Source organism: Chanodichthys erythropterus, chromosome 22, assembly GCF_024489055.1.
Source record: "Chanodichthys erythropterus isolate Z2021 chromosome 22, ASM2448905v1, whole genome shotgun sequence".
NCBI lineage: Eukaryota > Metazoa > Chordata > Actinopteri > Cypriniformes > Xenocyprididae > Chanodichthys > Chanodichthys erythropterus.
Genome location: NC_090242.1, coordinates 2,062,128 through 2,085,184, shown reverse-complemented (window position 1 = coordinate 2,085,184; position 23,057 = coordinate 2,062,128). Strand labels below are relative to the sequence as shown.

The 23,057-nt window shown below is 37.1% G+C and overlaps 2 protein-coding genes across 4 annotated transcripts in view; one reads left to right on the top strand and one right to left on the bottom strand.

Annotated features, from left to right (window-relative positions):
• Window positions 1–7,824: 7,824 nt before the first annotated feature.
• mrpl22 (mitochondrial ribosomal protein L22) lies at window positions 7,825–13,184 on the bottom strand. 3 transcript variants are annotated; one of them, XM_067376259.1, is made up of 7 exons: window positions 13,143–13,184; window positions 13,003–13,045; window positions 12,706–12,841; window positions 12,545–12,610; window positions 11,992–12,069; window positions 11,755–11,824; window positions 7,825–8,291 (listed from the first exon to the last, which is right to left on the bottom strand). In XM_067376259.1, the coding sequence occupies exons 1-7, from the start codon at window positions 13,168–13,170 to the stop codon at window positions 8,083–8,085; spliced, it is 630 nt and encodes a 209-aa protein (XP_067232360.1). In that variant the 5' UTR covers window positions 13,171–13,184; the 3' UTR covers window positions 7,825–8,082. The 3 variants fall into 3 exon arrangements, with proteins under 3 accessions (XP_067232360.1, XP_067232362.1, XP_067232361.1); XM_067376261.1 differs by lacking the exon at window positions 13,003–13,045 and having other exon boundaries at window positions 13,143–13,175; XM_067376260.1 differs by lacking the exon at window positions 13,143–13,184 and having other exon boundaries at window positions 12,937–13,134.
• A 540-nt stretch (window positions 13,185–13,724) lies between these two features.
• The window catches only part of gemin5 (gem (nuclear organelle) associated protein 5), a 36,509-nt gene continuing 27,176 nt past the window's right edge, over window positions 13,725–23,057 (top strand). The window contains exons 1-7 of the mRNA XM_067375241.1: window positions 13,725–13,963; window positions 14,047–14,201; window positions 15,847–16,028; window positions 16,135–16,286; window positions 20,754–20,855; window positions 20,958–21,090; window positions 21,931–22,093. Of these exons, the coding sequence (XP_067231342.1) occupies window positions 13,822–13,963; window positions 14,047–14,201; window positions 15,847–16,028; window positions 16,135–16,286; window positions 20,754–20,855; window positions 20,958–21,090; window positions 21,931–22,093 (1,029 nt within the window). The 5' untranslated portion in view covers window positions 13,725–13,821. The remainder of the gene's footprint in view (window positions 13,964–14,046; window positions 14,202–15,846; window positions 16,029–16,134; window positions 16,287–20,753; window positions 20,856–20,957; window positions 21,091–21,930; window positions 22,094–23,057) is intronic.

Below are 23,057 nucleotides of genomic sequence, written 5' to 3'. Positions count from 1 at the left end.
TGAACATGAGAATGAATGTTGTTTCAAACGCGGAAAGACGTCAATACACAGTTTTTCAAGTTTAACTCCACCGAGGTTAATCTTCTAACTACTGACTGCTTTGTCTGATAAAATGGCGGATCCGGCGTTCTGATTGGTTAGATCGCTTGTCAGTCAAACTCCCGGCGAAAGGTCAATTGTTCAGACACTACAATCAAAAAACCTTGAAGATAGAAATTTAACTTTGAAGGGAAAAAAAAAAAAAAAACTTTTTTTGAGCTAAAATGTGCCATGAGGATCTCTTCTTTGGAGGATTCGTCAAATTAATGGCTTTTCAAAATTATGTGGTCACATTACCTATTTCTTCTATGGTTTTCCAGAAACAATGGGTGGAACTACTTCCCCCCTGGCACAAATCACCCCACTCTCCCCTATATGTGTGTGTTGCTTGCCCATGCTAAACATGTAGCCTGATGCTAAGGTGCTCTAAGTCGTGGTTAGCGCACAAAATGCATTTGCTTGTTGGTTACTTGTACAGATATTTTAATGTATGACTTGTGTCTGTCCTGTAGAGTAACATCATTGGATTTATTTATTTTTCCACCATCAAAATTGTGTTTTGGAACACTTAGAAAGTAATAGCATACCTCTCCTCGTAAATAGCCACATAATACAGTGCAATACAGTCGGGTTCCAGAAGTAAAAATCCTATTGATTTTCTCTATATATAGGGGAATAGAGTGCTGCAGGAATAGACCAGAGCTATAGTATTGAGGATGCTAATAGAGATGCTAACATACTAGTCAATTATTATTTGAAACAACACAAATCAAAGTTGCATACTCAGGTTAAACAGGCTATAAAAAGCAATATGTATTTTGACATGGTTTCCAACTGTTCTCATAGAAATGTGAAGAAGTTCTTGTAGGGCTATGTGTTGAGCAGTGAGAGTGAAGGGGAAGACCGGGGCTCTAACCTGAAATTGAGGGCACTTGTCCGCTGAAATTGGGGCCAGGAGATAGCATTTCATTTGAGACCATATCACAGGCCTCAGGAGCAGAGCTGTCTAACAAGAGCCACATGGAACTATGGGACATTAGAGACAACACTGAGAGCCTCAGCACTGAAATCTTGCTCTTACGCTGATCCAGGTTTGGGTTCCTCTAGTGATGGCTGGGGTTTTAGTGGATTAAAAAGGAGCCTGATACTAGATCAGTGTAAAAGGGCAAGACATGCCTGCAGCACCAAACCTCAAAGTTCCAGTGGTGAAAATTGAACAATTTGCAGTAAACAGTATACAGCCAGCATACAGTGTAAATAGTCCCAGCCTCAGATGTCACGCCCACATGAGATGTTCAACAGAGCTGAACATCTCATGCATAAGGTGTTGGTTCCCAACCCTGGTCCTGAGCTGTGTCCTAATTCATAGTTTGCATCCTTCAAAAGGCCTCGGACTTAAACGACCACACCTTCGAAGGCCGTGAAGGTCAGACTGAATGTTGTTAAATGGGATGGTCAAGCGTTTGGAGGAATGTTCTTGTCACCTAGCAACTCTGACAGCTGCTGTTGATGAGCGGCAGTAACGTTTGTACTGGCATTTTTATATTTAACTTCTTAAAACAAAACAGGGTTCAAAAGCTGTTTAAAACTGCAGTCCGTAAGTTTTGCCTCTTTGTTGCCATCTCTGTTTGAAACCTGCAATTGCAGTTCTTTACGGAATTATCATCTTTATGTGGGTTGTGCATCGGCATGGCTCCTCAGCGCGCATGAATCTAATGTTTGTTTGCTGTCAGTCACCACATCAGTGTGGATACTGTACTTCAGAATCTACATCTTGGAAGTATGAACAAAATAAGAATTTTCACCGGAAAATGTCATGTGAACAAGTAAGTAACAAATCTGCCACTTTTGTTCTGACCAACTGAGAAAAAAAAGCATTACAATAAATTCTGCTGCAGCATTACACCATCGCATTGATGGTAATTAAATCTAACGATAACTTAGCTTGGATCAAGTCAAACCATGCATATTATTATTGTTATACTTTGTTCTCAAATTGTTAATGTTAACAACATCAGTGTATTTAGTATATATGTATATGTATATGTGTATTTAGTGTGTATTAGCATTACCTGTAGATTTAAATTTCTGAAGCCACTCCACAGTTTGGATCTTTCTGGATTACAATCCGCCATCAAAATGATAAGTTTAATTATTGCAGCTGCTGTGAGAAAAAGGCTATAAATTATCCTCCACATGCCATAAAGCCTACTAGCTGGGACTCTTTCTCTATGTAAACAGACGTGACATAATGACACAAAGACGAATGGCTGCATGCTTGAATTTCCTGCTGGCAGCATCCAGATTAGAAAAAAATATTACAAGCTTACTGTTGTGAATTGGGCTAAGGTAAGGAGATAGTTTTGAACACTGGCTGGTTATGTACTTGCTCAAAAATTGATTTTGAATCATTTTTAACTAAAAAAGTTATGGACTGCAGCTTTAAATATGTACACCTTGGTGTATTTGTGTACATAATTAAGAGCGTAAACTTTATAAAATCGCATCTCGATAAGATAAAAGTCAACAGTTAAACATGTTTATATCATAGACTGTAAAAAATATGGACGTAGCGTCCGTGACGTCACCCATAGGTTCTGAACAGCAGTTTTGAAGCGAAAATGAGGACGCGGCCATCTTAGCTGCGCGTCACCGCACGTCACTCCCGGATAACTGAAAATGGGCAAAGAGGCGGGGAGGTGGTTTGAGCTTATGTGATTGGTTGCTGAAACCACGCCCGCCTAGCTCGACGTGACCACGTTAGCAAGCAAAGGAGCTATCTATCTAGATACTATCTAAATTATTAATAAAGATAAGTTTTAACATCAGAAAGTTCTAAAGGTTTACTGTCAATTTACGGTGTTTTTTTAAGATATAGATGCTCCAACACCAGTAATTTGTGTTGGGTGTGCAAATAACAACATGGAACATCAAATGGGACTTCATACCTTTATAATAGAGATCGCGAGATGAATCCAATCTGTGGCACTTGGGTAAAATATAAATGTCCATTGCAAAACAAACAAAAAAAAAACATTTCACATTTATTCTGAATGATCTGCTCTCTGTCATCGTTCTTCAAGAAAGGATGCAATCTGAGCAGCGATCGTATCTAACAAACAAATGAGCCTGTGTCCAAAGTATATTTTTTTCAAAATAGTGCAGCAGTTTTAGTTATAATATCCGAGCAGTGCTATCAGAGTTGTATATCCTCCTGGTTTTGTCATTGTAGTAACGTTAAATCTCGCAATCAAACTTTCAGCCAATGCCACGATCCAACAACGTGTGTTCTGTCTCTTCCGCATGCATGCACATCTACACAGACACACATCAGTCTCGAATATTATGCAGCAAGCCATATTTTATAATTGTATAAAATAATCGAGAAAAAAAGCACAAAAACAGCGGCAGCTGAGGTAAAGTGACAGCTGAGCTCACAGACAGCAGCGCACTCTACCTGTCACTCAAGTGACCACGCCCTTAATTATGCAGAACTTTAAGGCTTAATATAATTTAAACGGATAAGTTATAAAAAAAATTCACCCCCCTCAGAGTTGTCATGAAGGGCAAAAATAGCAGTATAGACCAAAACCACAATTTGTACCAACTTGTAAACATGTTTTTTTCTGCTATAAACTTGGCCAATTTAACATGGGACTCTATGAGATTCTGCTCTCTTTTGGAGCCTGTCCCTAGCGGCCAGTCGATGAATCGCAGTTTAAGTTACTTCCGTATTGGCTTCACGAGAGAAAGGGGGAGGTTGCCGCTTGGTTTATATAAAACCACTGCATTAGATTATTTCAGTAAATTGAAACCCAATAATAACATTAAAATGTGTAATCTGCCAATTTCTCTCTCAAAAAAAAAAATCATGTTGTCATCGGCACAATCTGGGGTAGGTTAGGACGCGAAGGATCAAGAATTGGGACAGAAATAGACCTTTGAATGCGGCCTTCTAAGGATGCAGCCTCTGAATTGGGATGCACTATCTCCCTAATCAAACACACTTGATTCATCTCATCAGCTCATTAGTAAAGACTCCAAAACAAATCAGATAATAGAAACATCAAAAATATGTAGTGTTGGGGGTACTTCAGGATGCGGGCTGGAATGGGAAACACTTTGGGAGTTTCAAAGTTGCCATCTGATTTGTTGAATTCTTTCCCTGGAGACGTGTGTCGCATTTTTTAACGGTCCACCTGGAAACAAAGCCGTGGTGATGCCAAATCCCCTCATGGAAGAAGAAAGTCTTAGGGGCCGTTTACATAACACCATTTTCAACTAAACATGGAAAACTTTTTATGCATTTTGGCCATTCATTTACACAAAAACAGCATTTTTTGGGTGGCCTGAAAATGCAAACTTTTGAAAACAGGTTTCAAAGTTTTTGAAAATGATACCATTATTGTCTATGTAAACTACAAAATGCAAATTTGTGAAAAGGGTGACGTCATGCACATGCGTATTACGTGTTCAGTTGCGTAGTATTTCTTTACAAAGTGACATCGCCAACTACTGGCCTGGCATTCACAATACAGCGTTTTTCGTACTTTTCGCAGGTCCGTATGCAAAAACGCAAACGAAAAACATTTCAGTTTTTAGTATAACATTGTTGTGTTAACATACCCTTAGTGTTTAAAACTGTCACAATGAGCCCTTATCAGGATCAATTAAACGCTGGATTTTCAAAAGTATGAGAAGACTGTGGCGCCATTGTTGCAGTAAACTTTCACAACTGTTATCGTAGGGACATCAACTTTACATTTTTATGTCTCAAAACATGAAGCCTAACAAAACTAAATATGATTGATTGCTTAACATATCACTGTTGGTCAGAAGGCCTCTTGGGCGGTCCTTCATCAGTCTGAAGGTCTGGCTACACGAGAATAAAGTGTAATAAACAGTGAACTTTTAAAGACGAAGCAGAGTAAGATCCAATTGCTATAAACAAGGAAACAACCAACAAAGAAACAAACAAAAGAATAAACTGAAGCATGAACTCAATGTAATGATTTCAGACACTTACATGTTACTTGCAATTAAATTAATAAGTATTATAGTTTCTAATATTAAATGCAATTAGTTGAACTTCAGAGTGCTTTATTGACCCACTATAGTGGAATTACCTACATCTTTATATTTCACGAGTTCACAAATCCATATAAGTAAATAGAGTAAAGTTATGCGTATTTGGCATAAACTGTCAACGAACAGAGGCAAGTCTGCAGTATATATATCTCTTGTTGTTGGTTGAATTGATTAGCTGAACGCATTCCACTTGTGCTAATTAGGTTAATTATTTGAACCTGCTCCTCCTGAACTTTGTTAATAAAACAATTTCATAATTACTTCTGTTTTCTATTATCTTCTATTTGGCAGTGTTCTTCAAACATTAAGGTCTTTGCTGGTTTTGGAATGGTGGAACACTCTTTTACGATCAGATTCAAGGTTTACAAGGTCTCGGCTGATGGAGATGGAGGGAAATGCATAAAGCAACACTATTCCCTCAAATTATAAGCCATTAAGAAGCTGCTTCAATTTCACCCTTCTAATTTAATGAGGGGGACTAATGACACTGCAGAATAGGATAGAGGACCGTGTCTGTTTCAGATAGAACAACTAGAGCTGGAAGGGTTTCAGGTAATTTGGCATTGAACATTTTTGGGTGAATTAAATCCACTTTCTATAAATAAAAAATTCATTGCCTTCCTCCCTGTGCAGATGAAACGGTTTTGTATATTCAAATAATTTATAGGCCTACCTGATATACAGCAGGATCCAAGCGTCTGGGACCACTAGTGAAAAGGCTTTTTTCTACATTCTTTTCTGATTTAGTACAAAATTTTTCTTTACAATCTGAGTTGAATTGAAAAATCTGAATTATAAAATGTCTTAGCGTTTGGTTTATTGTTTTTGCTGTAATGACAGCAGCACTAAAGCTCTGTAAATCCTGATAATTATGTTCACCAGCATGATTTGAGAATCTTCTAGAAAACATCTGCCAAGACTTGATTAATAATAAATATAATAAAACCAGAATTAGTCCATATGATGTTTTGCATTGTAAATGTTTCCAAAAACACAAAAGAAGATATTTTAAAGAATGTAATCAAACAGTTGATGGTAGCCATTGACTTCCATAGTTGGGAGAAAAAAAAAAAAAAAAAAAAAGAAAGAAAAAAACCTATTGAAGTCAATGGCTACCGTCAACTGTCTGGTTAACAAATATCTTTTGTGTTTAACAGAAGAAAGAAATTCATAAAGGTTTGGAGCAACATGAGGGTGAGTAAATTACATTTACATTACATTACTATTCCTTGAATGGGAATCTCTAGGTGTTTGCATACATGTGTGTGTTTCAGGGATAGTCTCATGCCTTAATTTGTTTGTGTTCTGGATTGTGCCAGGTTTCATTTTATTTTTTTTGACAAATATAAAATTGCCCATTTTACCATTTTAACCCACTTTCCATTCATTGCAATCAACTCCAGTTAGTGTGCATTTGTCCCAATTTCAGGTGGATGAAAATTAGTAGTTCCAAAGACCTTCAGAACGCAAATTAAGATATTTTTGATGAAATCCAAGAGGTTTTATTAATCTCGGAATTACCACATTCAAGGTCCAGAGTAGTAAAGATATGGTTTAAATAGTCAACGTGATTACAGTGGTTCAACCTTAATGTTACAAAGCAACAATAATACTTTTGTGCGCAAAAACGAAACAAAAACAACGACTTTATTCAACAATTTCCTCTCTGCCGTCATACTATGTAGTTTACGTTGAAGACACATTGCAGAGCTTCCATGTTCTACATCAGAACACTGACTCTGTATTGGTCGGCACCTGAGTCAGCATCACACATGTATTATTTAACATGCATTTCACCAGCTGAAGAGGAGACTAAAGGCAGATACTCCCAAAAACAAGCAACCGTTGAAAATGGCTGTATCAAAGGCCTGGAAAAGCATCTAGAGTCTGGTGATGTCTATGTGTCACAGACTCGCTTCTGCGATTGCTCGCAAGGGATTTACAACTAAATATTAGCTTTTACACTTTTACATTTGCTTTAAGTTAAACCGCAGGCAGAGAGATGAACCTCTAAAAGTGCTGTTATATATATATATATATATATATATATATATATATATGTGTGTACACTGCGTTCCAAATTATTATGCAAGTGACATATCAGTAAGATTTCAGTACAATAAACATTCAGATTTTAGTTTTTCTAAGAAAATGTATGTTTGTTTATAAGAAAATGTATGTTTGTTTATTTATCCATGTCTTTTTAGATAACTGGTATCAATCTCAGACAAAATAATTTGCCAGCTCTACTTAGGTAAATGGAAACCCTACTTAGAGGTTGTTTTTTATAGCTGCCCTTTTAATGCAATTAATTTTTTTGACAGGAACTTTCATTAATAAGCCTTTATCTGACCGAGTTCTGCTCTGCTCTAAATCACTCATGAATCTTATGATAATTCGATAATCTCCATTCAGTTTTCACACAGTATTAGTTGTTTTCATGCCTTTTGCACAACATTGCACCATTTCGTGCTTTTCATCTTCAGAAAGATCTTTCTTCCTCCTCATATTTCATGAGAACTGTGACTTGCTTAATAATGTGGAACAACCTCTAAATAGGGTTTCCATTTACCTAAGTAGACCTGGCAAATTATTTTGTGTGAGATTGATACCAGTTATCTAAAAAGACATGGATAAATAAATGAACAAACATTTTCTTAGAAAAACTAAAATCTGAATGTTTATTGTACTGAAATCTTACGGATATGTCACTTGCATAATAATTTGGAACACAGTGTATTTTATATATATATATTACACATACATATTGTACATATATATATATATATATATATATATATATATATATAAATAAAATACACACGTATACTCACGTATACACATTGAACCACAAGATTAAACAAAAACTGTGCTTAGCATGATTTCTTCTTTAATTATTATTTACATGAGCACAAAAAAAAAACAAAAAACAAAAAAATCAAGGGTAATTTTACACTACAGTGAGTGAATAATTGTTCGGTTCCTCAGTTGCTCCACATACTCTTTGGCCTGGTCAAATCCTGTCTTCTGCTCGACTTTGGGCGGCACACCCTCAACAAGCTTTACAAAGTAGTGGCAGTGCACTTTGTCCATGATGCCGAACATGCCACGTCCATGATAACGAATGCGCTTCAGGTATTTTCCCTTGCCAGAGAACGATTCAGCTGTAGAAGTCAGACCGAAAAATATAATTCAACTGTTAGAATGACTGGTTTACTTTTAACACCAACAGCCATGATTATATAATACATGAATAATACATTACCCAAAATATAATACAAAAGACAGAAGAAAACATACATAAAATATTGTAATTAAACTAAAATAATAATTAATGCCTTTTCATAAAATAAATGTTATTTTGTGTCTTAATCCAACAAAACTTTGGTAACTTTGCAATAAGGTTTAATTTCTTAACACTAATTAATTATACTAGTTAACATGAACTAATAATGGACATTACTTCTATAGAATTTACGCATCTTACACACTGTAAGATTTTGGGCTGTCTTAGACAAAAGAGGACCAATCGTGGTGATTTCTGTGGTCGTGGCTCCTAAACGGTGGTCCTACGCCGTACAGTGAGAGAGATTCAAAGATGGCAATTGTCACAGTCTTGTGACCAAAGATAGCCTGTGATAATTTTCTTTCAGTGTCAGAAATTTAACATGATCATCTCAAACTGTGTTTGCTGCCATGACCTACGTCCACTGACTAGCCAGTAAAAATGCAACAAGAAATGGTTTATTGATCAACGGATAAGGCAGTAAAACCTCTTTCACTTCCTCCTCTTTTTTCATCACACATAAAAACCACAATTGCCAAAGTACGATTAATCTCGCTCTGTTTACTACTAGTGCATGCTGTTGACATGCTGTTTTATTCTATACTAACTTACATCGTAGCCTACGATTCAATAGGTGTCATCATCGTACAGCAGGGCTTGTCAACTGGTGGCCCACAGGCCAAATCCAGCCACCAATCATCTTCATCCGGCCTGCAGCACCCCAACCTACCTCCTCCTCTTTTCCTGGCAGTGCAGCTAAATTTGGTTATATACGTGGCCGCAGTCGCGCCTGCAGCTGTATGCTAATATACACACTGTTTGTACCATGCACGCTCCTCCAACTGACCTGAGAAACGTTTTCTGTGTGAATATTTCAGCAGTTATTATGTGTGTTCCGTATTTATGTTGACTGAACCAGCGATACCTATCATTCGTGAAATAATCATTCTTTTGTATCGATTCTTTCTTTTCCGTGAATTGGCCAAACGCGCTTTACATAACAAGTTGTTTCTCGGTTAGTAACAACAAATACAGAACAAATAGCATGGTTTTCATGTGTTTCACTAGTTTACTTTGAATGGATAACGGAACGAAAGCTTAAAGGAGCCACGTTATTCCTGTTCACCATTATTAAACAGCGCTGTGACATCTAGAGAGAAAGCGTTTCAATTCGACACCTCTTGTTTACAAACTACAAATCACTCGATGATTAAAGGTCCCGTTCTTCGTGATCCCATGTTTCAAACTTTAGTTAGTGTGTAATGTTGTTGTTAGAGTATAAATAAAATCTGTCAAATTTTAAAGCTCAAAGTTCAATGCCAAGCGAGATATTTTATTTAACAGAAGTCGCCTACATCGAACGGCCAGTTTGGACAACACGATCACACGAAAATGCGTATCAATAGTACGAGTTTGTAATCTCGTAGAATATATACGCCAAAATGAGTTTTGGCGTGCTTATGGTACGCGTTTTTTTCGCGTGCATATGATACGCACTTTATGGCGTGTATATGATACACTCTTGGGTAGGATGGGGGTGGGGGTTTCGTACGTATAATACGTATAAAAGTGCGTATCATATGCACGCGAAAAACTGCGTACCATAAGCACGCCAAAACTCATTTTGGCGTATATATTCGCCAATATCACTAAAAATGTACGGAGATTGCAAACTCGTACTATTGATACGCATTTTCGTGTGATCGGGCTCGTTTGGACTACATCCCTCTACTTCCTTCTTTAATGACGTCACTAAAACAGTTTTTTGACTAACATCCGCCCACAGGAATACACAAGAGTTGCATTTGTAGAGTGTGTTTGTCGCCATGTCGTCGAAACGCTGTTATTTTCATCCCGCAGTCCAATCACCGGGTCTGATTCCGGCTCAAATTGATAGGGTAGAATTAAAGACATGTTTACAATAACACTGAGCGCATGCATCTGCACATTATGGTAAGAGGCGTGACTTTTCCGGGCACGGTGCGCTCAGAGCTGTCGAATCACAACACAGGAACCGCTGGCACAATCAGAACTCGTTACGTATTTCTGAAGGAGGGACTCCATAGAACAAGGAAGTCATCAGCCCTTTTTTATGACAGTGGGAACAGCGGTATACAGATAAGTAAATTATGTGAAAAATACTGTGTTTTTTTTCACGCGAAACATGAACACGCGTTATATTGCACACTATAAACACAATCAAAGCTTCAAAAAACACTGAAAAAGGGGACCTTTAACCTAGCTTTAAATCGGATGAAACAGCCTCAACATTCCCAACAAGACTGATGAGGAAAACAGGAGAAACGTGCCATGAATGAAGATAAGACTTTTAAATCCCAATATCACCACCCTTACAAACAATTACCATGAATGAACAGTAGTAAATTACTATGGTTTGTGGAAATGTGGAATATTTATATTAAAAACAATGTTATAGCCATTTATATTGAGATATATTAGGTGGGTAGGGGAATATATAATTCATGTCTTTGTAAAGGTGTAGTTTGTACCTGTGTTTAGGCATTTTTTTTATAGGCCTATATAACATATCATAATATAATATCATTTGACAGTGGTAGAGAGTAGCCATGTATGATTTTACCTGTGGTTACCAAGTCTCACTGTGAGAATATTTTAATTTAAGCCTAATAATTAATAAAATAACTTTTTACCAATAAGAGAACATTGTGCTTGGCATGTTTTTCATCTTCAAACCAAACTTGGGTCTTCAGCTGACAAAGTTTAAATCCCATCTGACTAGCGCACATTCCATAATGTTTATGCATTACGTCAGTTAGTAGGAGGAGAATAGATGGTCTTTAGTGGTTGGTCAAACACATTCAACCACATGAGCGTTTACACTACGAAAGCAATCTGGTCAAATGCTTTTTCGACTACCTCTGGAAGTGGTTGAAAAGTGGACCAAAACGAATCTTAATACCAGATGGAAGCAGGGCCTTAGATTTATTTTTTCCTCAAAAGTTCAAAACATTTTTGCTCAAAACCTTTTTTGAGTTTAAAACTGTTTAGCTTGCAAACTTTTTTTTTTATTTTGCAAGAATGTCAAAGCACCTTTTTTGCAAACTGAATTATTTTTTTAGTTTAATGAAAAGTTTCAGTTCTGTGGATAGGTTGCTGATGAATGACAGATGCTAATGAAAGCAGGGAAAGGTTTACAGATTTTTTTTATAATCTTGTACTTTTAATTATATTTTTATAGCTAAAAAATGTATAAGAAAATAAAAAATAAAAAAGGATGCACAATAAAGACAAAAAAAAAATGAAAAATTAAACATGTACTAATAACTTTGATGTTAATGTTTGTCATGTTTGTGACTTACCAATATATAGATTTGATTTGAATTCCACATTGTGATTCTTGACCGCCATGTCCTGAGCTTCCAAAAGAACCTTTAACACAAGCAATTTAACCTTTTAACTTCCAAAACAGATTTTGTATGACATTATATGATTGTTGACATTGTATGATCACATTTTTTTCAGAGCAAACATCTTTTAATCAATATTATTTGAGCAATTAAAAAGATATGTTCAATTCATATAATTGTATTTTTTACCTCTTTGACTATTTTAGCTCCTTTCTTGTCATTGAACTCGAGCTGAGTAAGTGCCTGGTCAATGGTCATACCTCTGATCTGTAAAAACACATTCATCACTAAAATAATGCAACCAACTTTATATCGTCATCATTACTCCCAGGGATGCAAACAGGTGAGGAAAAAAAGGTGAGAACATTGCGCGGGGCGGGGGCATGCTGCGCACGTAATTTGCTTTACATGCTCATTTTGTAGTTACTTACAGGGTAGTAAAAATAAATGTAAAAATCCCTTAAATGTTCAAAACTGTAATTTAGCTTGCAAAAAATTAACATTGTTGCAAAATTTGACCAAAAATCAACATTTGGTTAAAATCTCATGTTATAAATAACGAAATGCTATGCAGGATACCCTTGTAAGACCCCCCCTACCCCCCATAAAACACTTTCTCATTGGATCTATGCAAATCCCACAGGTGACCTATTTTGATCTCAAAAAGGTGAGTTCTCACCTAAAGGTGAGGAGTTTGCATCTATGTACTCCATATGCCATTTTTCCAACATATATCACTCACCAATTTAGCTAAGTACCACATCTTGTCTTTGCTGTATTTAATTTGACGTCTGCAGTGATGGATCTCCTATCAGGCACAAACAAAAACACAAGTCAAATCCAGCATAATTTAATGAACTTCATTTACATAGTGTAAAAGTGAATTAAATATGAATTACTAACAGCTGGTCTGCGAGGTTCATCTTTCTGTTGTGGTGGATATACAATCAGATTTCTCCTTTCCCAGTGTTTGCTGTTTAATTCTGGGCTTGTGTGAAGACATGACACCTGAGATAACGTGGATGAAGATCCAAGCAACCTGATGAAAAGAGCAAGACAGACATATTGAAAATCATTAGAGAATACACAGGCTGTGTCTCAAAACCTAGCAACCTATTTGATGCCAAGAAATACTTTTTAACCAGATAGACGCAATCTTTGTCCTTCCCTTTGCACAGCAACTGCATGGGATTTTCTTACCTAGAGCGAATATGTCCACAAGCACGACCAATGGAGGCTAAACCTGTCGATAATGTTCATACGATTCCAGGTTAAATCAAAAGCAACTGAAATGCCTGAATAAATATAAATACAAAGAAATTATATTTGATTTGACTCACCAGCCCATGTCAATGCGGAGGCCGCCATATTGATTATTAGAGATGTCCGATTCGTGAGGGAATCGTTCTTTTGATTCAGATCTTTTTGATGAGTCGGTTGAACACACGCCGGTCAGTCAAAAAATATGTAAGTGAATTGTAGTATTTTTCGATGTCAATACAAATATGTAGGTTGTTAAGGACGTTGCGTTTTATGAGCCGAATCGGTTGCAACAACGGAACAGTCTCATATTAAATTTCAATATATTCCCAATTAAATAGAAGAACCGGTTCTTTAGAACGAATTGTCCAAAAGAACCGATTCTCGGAAATTAGAATCGGTTGAATATTTTACGACGCTGCACTTTGCGGCAAATGCCACTGCAAATGAGTTTAAAATTATGCTTTTTATTATTAATTGTTGGATTGTTTCCGACTAATATATTGTAATTATAAATAAGGCTCACTAATATGTTTTCCTACCAAAATAATTATTGAATATGTTGATCTTAAAAAAAAGATTTGACTGTTTCTGCGGTCCCTTCTCGCGTTCCGTATAATTTTTACAACACACGCTGTCGTTATTCGGCAGCTGGTGTGTTTTCGGCAGCATGAGTACATGTGAGAAGTGAATTCACTGCCTGTCACCATCCGTTTATTTATTCTTTAATCTTAATGCAGCGATCATTTGCTCTTTATAATGCACCAAAGACATCTGCCAGCCTCTCCAAACTGGTACTGTTCACGCTGCAGTGACATAAATGGAAAGGGAGTACTGGGTTTTGGAGCAAAGAATACAATCTATCTGTTAAATGTGACCGCAGCATCTCCAGCAGTCACAGGTAAGAGCCCAGGGTGCTTTCATTTAATGCTTTGCTTTTGCAAAATCACATAGATCTGATCTGACCAGACCTTATTTCTACAGGTGAACTCAGTGGACACACTGAAAGAGTTTCTGGTTTTGCATTTTGCTCCCATGATGGTCAAGAGCACATTTGTGCCAGCACTTCAGACGACAAGACAGTCAAAATCTGGGATTCTGAGCAGAAAACTCTACTGAAAGAGCACAATGTCCACCAAGTGAGTGGATATTTTCCCTGCCATGCTTTATAGAGTTGTGACTGGCTCAGAAGTTGTTCTAGATTGTACTAGACAGCAGCTTTCTGTCTGCACATTTGAACTTTTACCATAGATATTGGCAAAAGTATAACTTCAGGACTCAACAATACGATTTGTAATTGTCCTGCCAACATTTACACTGCCTCCGCGAATAACTAACTACATGTTATTTTGTATTATTATTATTTTTTTAGTTTTTTTTTAGTTTTTAAAGGGACAGTTCACCCAAAAATGAAAATTCTGTCCTCATTTACTCAGTCTCAAGTAGTTCCAAACCTGTATGAATTTCTTTGTTCTGCTGAAAACAAAGGAAGATATTTGGAAAAACGTCAGTAACCGAACACATCTCGCCCCTCATTGACTACCATAGTATTTATTTTTCCTATATGCGACATCTGTTTGTTTACTGACATTCTTCCAAATATCTTCCTTTGTGTTCATCAGAACAAAGAAATTCATACAGGTTTGGAACTACTTGAGGGTGAGTAAATGATGACCGAGTTCTCATTTTTTGGGTGAACTATCCCTTTAAGATTTTATATTTTTTATTTGCAGTAGGCTTATAGTACTGGAAGTTGCTGGAAATTTTACATCTATGTTTGGTCCAAGACCAATTGATTTTGAGTGTGAGACTTTTATTAATGTCTTGTCATGTTGTTTTTTTTTTTCCTTTTTTTTTTTATTCCTTTCATGTTAAACATGATGTGGATTCAACTGCAATTGGAAAAAAAAGTCTAAAATGTCTGAGTCTGTGTCAAGTCCACCCAAGTGCATCCAAGTTCATTCATAATTGCAGTCTGAGTCCAAGTACCTCAACTCTACTATTATGTAACTCCATGACAACCATAAAATCATAACTACTTTTGCTGAAAAATGATGTGCAAACAATGCAAAACATAATTAGTTTCTAATTTTCTACCCATTTTAAGAGTATCACAAGTACTTTTGACAACCTCATCTGTCAGAAAATTTCACACTGGTGACAAGCAAGCAAGAACAATGGCGAAAAATGGCAGATGGAGCGATAATAACGGACATGATTACATGATATTTTTAGTGATATTTGTGAATTGTCTTTATAAATGTTTCGTTAGCATGTTGCTAATGTACTGTTAAATGTGGTGAAAGTTACCATCGTTTCTTACTGTATTCACGGAGACAAGAGAGCCGTCACTATTTTCATTTTTAAACACTTGCAGTCTGTATAATTCATAAACACAACTTCATTCTTTATAAATCTCTCCAACAGTGTGTAATGTTAGCTTTAGCCACGGAGCACTATCAAACTCATTCAGAATCAAATGTAAACATCCAAATAAATACTACACTCACATGATCCGACGCATGCATGCAGTATGCATGACGAACATCTTGTAAAGGTCTAATCGGTGCATAGTTAATGATGCCCCAAAATAGGCAGTTAAAAAAAATATTAATAAAAAAATCTATGGGGTATTTTGAGCTGAAACTTCACAGACACATTCAGGGGACACCTAAGAATTATATTACATTTTGTAAAAACTGGTTCTAGGGCACCTTTAAGTTTGTTCGGCAGAAACTTGATCGACATATGTAAATGGTGGTGACTCTGTTTGTGTTTGAACAGAACACCATCTCTGCAGTCCACTGGTCTCCGGTGCAGAAACTTCTGTTGGTCACAGGAGATGAGAAAGGCATTGTGGTGTGCTATTGGCTCAGCAGTAATGACACCCAAAGCTTCTTCCCTGAACCCCGAACAATCTTCTGCTTATCCTGCTCTCCACATGAGGAAAACTACATCGCAGTGGGGTAGAGGCTCATTATATTATTATTTATTGTGTGTTCATTGCTTTCATCCTAGAAAGATCCTAATTCACTAGCGATGCTTGTTCATTGTATATGCCTCCTCTTAAAGGTATAAGGATGGAATGATAGTAGTAATAGACATCAGTAAGAAAGGGGAGGTGATCCATCGGCTGAGGGGGCATGATGATGAGATTCACGCGTTGGCATGGTGCCCTCAACCCAGAGAAGAGCCTCTATACGGACGATCAGAAGACAACACAGGTAAGCAACTTGAAGATCCATTTTTTGCCTCAGTCAGTTATTACATTTAATCATTTGGCAGATGCTTTTATCTAAAGTGACTTAGAAATGAGGGGAGAAATAGAAGCAATCAAACCAACAATAAGGCAGTAATATGCAAATGCTGTGACTAGTCCCAGTTAGTCTAGCACAGTACACGTAGCAAGGTTTCTCTTTCTTTCTTTTTATATATATATATATAATATAATATAGAATATATAATATATATAATATAATATAGAATAGTAAGTGTTAGTATCAATGGGTCAAGTGTTGATGAAAAATATGCGGTCTTCAGCCATTTCTTTAAAAGCTTTAAATTTCTTTAAAACCCTAAATTCAGCTGCTCGGGTTGATTTAGGCAGGTCATTCCAACAGCAGTGGACAGTCCAGGTAAATGTCAGTGAAAGTGATTTGGTGCCTCTTTGGGATGGTTCCACAAGGCACCGTTTACTTGCAGAATGCAAACTTCTGGAGGACACATAAAGTAGTGAGGTACAGGGGTGCAAAGCCAGTGTTTGTTCTGTAGGCAAACATGAGTGCCTTGAATTTGATGTGAGTGGCAATTGAGAACCAATTCAAGTTGATGAAGAGAAGTGTGATGTGCTCTCTTCGGTTCATTAAAGACCACACTTGCTGCATTCTGTATCATGTGCGGAGATTTGACAGTGCATGCTGGAAGTCCTGCCAAGAGAGCTTTACAATAGTCCAGACTGGATAGAACAAGAGCTTGGACTTTTGTAGCATGCTTAGATAGGAAGGGCCTGTGCCCGGTTGCATAAAGCACCTTAAGTTTTTCCCTTAAGTATGACACTTAAGGCGTGATTTCCCCTTAACTAAGGGAATGACTTAAGGGTGTTGCATATAATCTCTTAAACTGTTCTCTTAGGTAAGGGAAACCGTTAAGTGTTTAACGACAGCATCCCAGGTTTTGCCGTTAAAAAATTCTACTGTTGCCATGGACACGTTATTTGTTAATACGTATCGTGGTAAGTTTTCACAGAAAACAACATAATATGGATAAGGAAAACAAAAAAGAAAACCAAATATGAAAGAGACGAGAAACTCAAATTGATTGTTTACTCAAAATTGAGATTTCTGCCGTCATTCACTCACCCTGACGCCCTCATGTCGTTCCAAACCCATAAGACTTTCATTCATCTTTGGACAACAAATAAAGATATTTTTAATATTCTCTCATCATTTATGTCCATTTATTGAAAGACATCCATATGATTACGGCTGTGTCGGAAGCTCAAATGTGCGCGCAAGAACCAATGAGGGTTGTTTTTGCGTGTGATGCACGCACGTTTGCGCTTCCGTTTACCATATAAGATATGTTATAAGATGTTATATTTCATCAATGTTTATGTGAATAAACCGCTAAAGTACAATTTGTCTATCATATAAAGCGGCCGATCGTGGCACGTTATACGACTTGGATTGAACCTGCTCACTCTGTGTAACACTTAAGGTGAAGTTTTACGAACCTTACGATATACTTAGGGAAATGAAGGTTAAGGGGCTTTATGCAACACTTACGCATTACTTAAGTGAAAAATATATACTTAAGGGAAATTCTTAAGGGTTTATGACGTTTCGCCTAAAGAAACCCTTAAGTAACACTTAACGGTTATTTTCTGCAACACCCTTAAGTTTAAGGGAAACATAAGGGCGATCTTAAGGGAAAATTACACTTAAGGTGCTTTATGCAACCGGGCACTGATCTTCATAATGTTGTATAAGGCAAAACTGCAGGACCAGGCAGTTTAACTGATCATCGATCACAACTCCAAGGTTCGAAAGTACTGTTGATGAACCTAGCTGAATGGAGAAGTTGTGATAAAGGGTTGGGTTGGCTGAGACCACAAGCAGTTCTGTCTTTGCAAGGTTGAGTTGACGGTAGTGGAAATGACTGTCAGGCAGACTGAGATGTGAGAAGCTACTGGAATGAGAGGTAGAGTTGTGTATAATCAGCATAGCAGTGATAGGAAAAAACATGTTTCTAAATGAGAATTCCTAGTGATATGTAGATGGAGAAGAGAAGTGGTCTAATCACTGAGCCCTGAGGCACCCCAGTAGCTAGATGTTGCAACTTAAACTTAGTACCATTACGTTTTTGGGGAATCGCACCACATGACATTTCACAACCTGAACTAACCTCGCCTTGTCATAAAAGGCTACATATCTGATATTTTAAGAGGGTTATAGACCTTGACACACAGTCATGAGGGTCTGCAGGGGCCCTCTCTGTCATTTCCTGTTTTTTTTTTTTTTTCTTTTCTGCATGTTAGTTGCACCACTTGACTTTTGGCAGGCAAAAGTTTTTTAAATATTATTAAGCATATCAAAGTTTTATTAAAGTTTTTGCATGTGCTGAAAATAAACATCGATTGACACAAAACATAAATGCATATAATTAAACTCTACTGTGTTTCACAGTCAACATATTTTTTTTGCCCAGGGTAAATTAAGGAAAACTACCCCTCACATTTAGATAAACAAGGCGACATAATGGGTCGCACTCGTCTCTTTGTGAAAGTGGAAAAACATTAAGTTCTTTATGACCCACAGGTTTCTCTTGTATAAAGATTTAAATGCAAAAGAAAAGGCATTAGAGTTGTAGAGTTTTGATTTAAAATGTTTGTGATTTTAACATATGTTGAAATGTTTTGCCAACTTGCTTGAGCAACTTAGTATAGAATCTTTCATAGATGTATTCATGTTCAAACACATTCAATTTAAACGACGTATTATTCAATTCGTTACTTCTGTGTAGATTTATATATTGTGTACAAAGAGAATCACAATGTTGACAAACATTTTCAGTAGCAACTTTTGGATTTGAAATAAAAGTAATGAATACATTTATTATGTTTGTAGTGTACAGTTGCAGATAAGTTGCGCACTGCAAACGTGCTGCTTCTGCACCTCATACGCACTGCAACTGGAGTATGTGTGAACCTGGTGTCAGAGTTGCTCAGTTCACAGTAAATGCTGTTCCACACAAACTCAGTCTTTGCATGTCCTGTTTGTTTATGCATTCCCAAATGCAAGTTATTTGAAACCCTTTGTTTTGTGTGTATTTTTGCCCATCGGGTGTATTGGAAACGCTTTGTGTTTCATGCTAAGTGCGGCGCTGGTATCATTTACATGCATAATTTACTCACCCCCATGCCATCCAAGATGTTTATATCTTTCTTTTTTCAGTCAAAAAGAAAGGAAAAGGAAAAGAAAGTTTTGAGGAAAACATTCCATGATTTTTCTCCATATATTGGACTTCAACGGGTTCAACATGTATACAAAATTCCTGAAACATGAAAGCAGAAAATATAAAAATAAAAACGGTTTCAAAATAATAATTGAAAACTATAATAGCATCTCAGTGATACTACAGTAACACTGTAACCTCGTTCTTTTACATGCAAGCAGCTTATAATGGTGTGTTTTCAGAGCGACTCTGTTCACAGTAAATGCTGCTTCTCAAAAACTCCATCTCTACTTTGTGCTGTGCATTTGGGAACAAAATGTGCGCTAGGTTCACTTAATTTACTATGTATTTACATTTCCAACATTTTTGTTAATGTTTCCAATAAAAGCTTGAGAATTTGATGCTCAAACCCTTGAACTTTTTACATTTAAAAATAAAGAATTTAAAGGATTAGTCCACTTTAAATAAAATTTTCCTGATAATTTACTCACCCCCATTTCATCCAAGATGTTCATGTATTTCTTTCATCAGTCAAATAGAAATTAAGGTTTTTGATGAAAACATTCCAGGATTATTATCCTTATAGTGGACTTCAGTGGCCTCCAGACGGTTGAAGGTCAAAATTACAGTTTCAGTGCAGTTTCAAAGGGATTTAAACGATACCAGACGAGAAATAAGGGTCTTATCTAGTGAAACGATTGGTCATTTTCGAAAACTGTATATGCTTTATAAACACAAATTATCACCTTGCACGTGCTTCCGCTTTCTGTATTCTTCAAAAAGCTTACGCTGTATGTCCTACGCCTTCCCTATTCTACTTACGGAAGAAAACGAAACTGGCACCGTGTTCGTTCTGTAAGTTGAATAGGGAAGGCGTAGGACATACAGCGTAAGCTTTTTGAAGAATACGGAAAGCGGAAGCATGTGCAAGGGGGCGAGTAAATTATCAGGAATTTTTTATTTAAAAGTGGACTTATCCTTTAAGACATGCATATATCTGTTGTAACTAGTGTCAGTTGGTTCCTTGAGAGAGTGAACCCAAGTGTGAACCATGTGACCATTACCTGACATCAAAGAACTGTGAACATGCGAATGTGTCAATGAATTTTAAAAATTCAAAAAAACTCAGGGGGTACCTTAATTAAATATTTTATGTCTAAGGAGTTCGGCTGTCAAAAAAGTTTTGGATAAAAATAGATTGGACAAAATAAGTGACATGTTCTTGACTCTTTCCATAGATGGAGGCAATGGGGCGACAGAGGGAGCAGAAGTGGGGTGTTACCTGGCATCGGGTAGTCGAGATCAGACCATGCGGATATGGAGCACAGCCAGGGGCAAAGGTGACAAAGAGAAATTCATTACCCAAAGATTGCACAGACAAAACTGGTTTATAGTAGCTTTCAAGTGCAGTGTCATTTAGATCACCGTGTGTCTCCTTTCAGGTGTAATGACCCTGAAACTTCCCTTCCTGAAAAGAAGAGGAGTGGGAGTTGATCCAGCGTTGAAGGAAAGACTTTGGCTGACAGTCCACTGGCCTAAAAGGAGACCTTCACAGATTGTGTCCAGCTGTTTCGGGTATGGTTATGTAGATTTGTTCCTAACGGTTGTTGTGCCTCATTCATGAAACTTTTGTAAATATATGAGTAAATTCTGAGTAATTTGCATGTAAAATGGACCTTCCTGAAAACTGTCCTCCGCTTCGTAAACATCAGATTTGATAGCGATACGCGTGAATGTAATTCTAATCATTCGTAAATAGGCTGTTTATGAATGTGCACACTCATTCATATTTAGCTTAATCACTGCCTATGAATTACAACTACGTAAATTACTTATCCAGGAATGCTGTGGAATCTTCTGGGCTGCCTTATCAGGTTTGGCTCCATTATATTGCATAAATGCAAAGAGATTAATGCCTAACGATAAATATTCAATTAACGTGCATCTGCCAAAGCGTATTTAGCCAGCTGAAAAAAATGTCTGGTGCTCCTCTGAAAACGGCCAGCTGGTGGTTCTTGAGTGCGCTTTGGAGGCTCAGTCTATTTCCAACTTAGACGCTTTGGTTGCTGTGATGTGGAATATCCATGGCAGTAACGTGTTATTAGATTAACTTTTCCATTATTGTTCAGTCGTTATACAAGTAGGATGGTCAGAATTTAGTGTAATGAGCTTGCCTAAAAGAATGTTCAAATGTTTTACGCACCATTTACATGTGGTAGGGAGCAGGTCTAAATTTCTTTCGTATCAACTAACATTTTGAAAACATTTCGAACATTTTCATGAATTTGAAAATTTACAAACGATTTACACTCCAATTCGTTCTACTCGTGTTTCATGATTGAGGCCCATTGTGTGTTGGAGGATGTTTTGTAGTAAACAAACATGAGTCGACTCACTGTGAATGTTGGCATGCAGCGGTGAGATGGTAATGTGGGATCTCATGAAGTCAGGCAAGCAGAAGTGGAGTCTGTTGGGCAGTTCCCCAGAAGGACAGAATCACAGCCGTATCGTCTTCAACATGAGCTCGTTTTGCTCAGGGGACAGAGAACTTCTGCTCAGTACCTCAATGGACCGAGAGGTGAGGCCTTCTTCCGTTAGTATGTTCTTGTAAACTGTTTTCACTGCTAACACAATACAGAATATTTACATTTATTACTCCTTACAAAAATATCATTTTCTAAAATTGTGGTATGATAATACCTTTGAATTGAAATGTGATAAACTTTCAGTTTCATGGTATGAGTATCATCAGTGTATTGTGATACAAAAAAGTATTGTGGTGATAAGTAACATTCTCCTCAAATGTGTGAGAAGTAAATATATAATGCATAATTATTTGTCCATTTGTTTAAAAAAAAAAATCCTTAAAGGCCCACTGAAGTGCCTTGAAACACACAGCATTATTCAATGTGTTGACAATTTCCACTGAAACAGGAAGACAGGGCGGGACATATCGAACAGCTCTTCCCCTTTTTTAAATTGGCCAATAACGTTTCATTTATATCACAGCTTGGCCAGAGCCTTGCGCTTGGTAAAAATGCTCCTCCTAATGGATATCCATATCTCTTTAAAATATAGCATTCTGTGCAGAATTCAAATGGGTCTGATAGGTTTTCTGGTTTGCAACAACATGCGATCCGCTCTGTGCTCTCGTATCTCTGGACTGGAGCAGACAGTGTGTGTGCTGTGGCGGTTCGCGTGACACTAACGTGAAACAAAACTTCATTCACCCCTATGGAAAGCATATTTACACTGTTTGAATCATTCCCTCTCCTTTATATAGTGCATTTCACCATGTAGAAAATAGTAAATATGTAAACAAGTGACCGATTTCAGCTGCAGCTTCAGCATTTATTTATAATGTAGGGGGCAGGATGCTTTAGATTCTAGAGAGCATTTGATTGGACAGAAAATCTGATGAGAAGCTGAAGTGCAGGGTGATGTCATCAAAATCGTTGATCCATATTGGTGGAAGTGCGAGACTGTAAGTTTTGAATGCTTACATCTTCTAAATGTGAATTTTGTCAATGTTTTAGAGCACA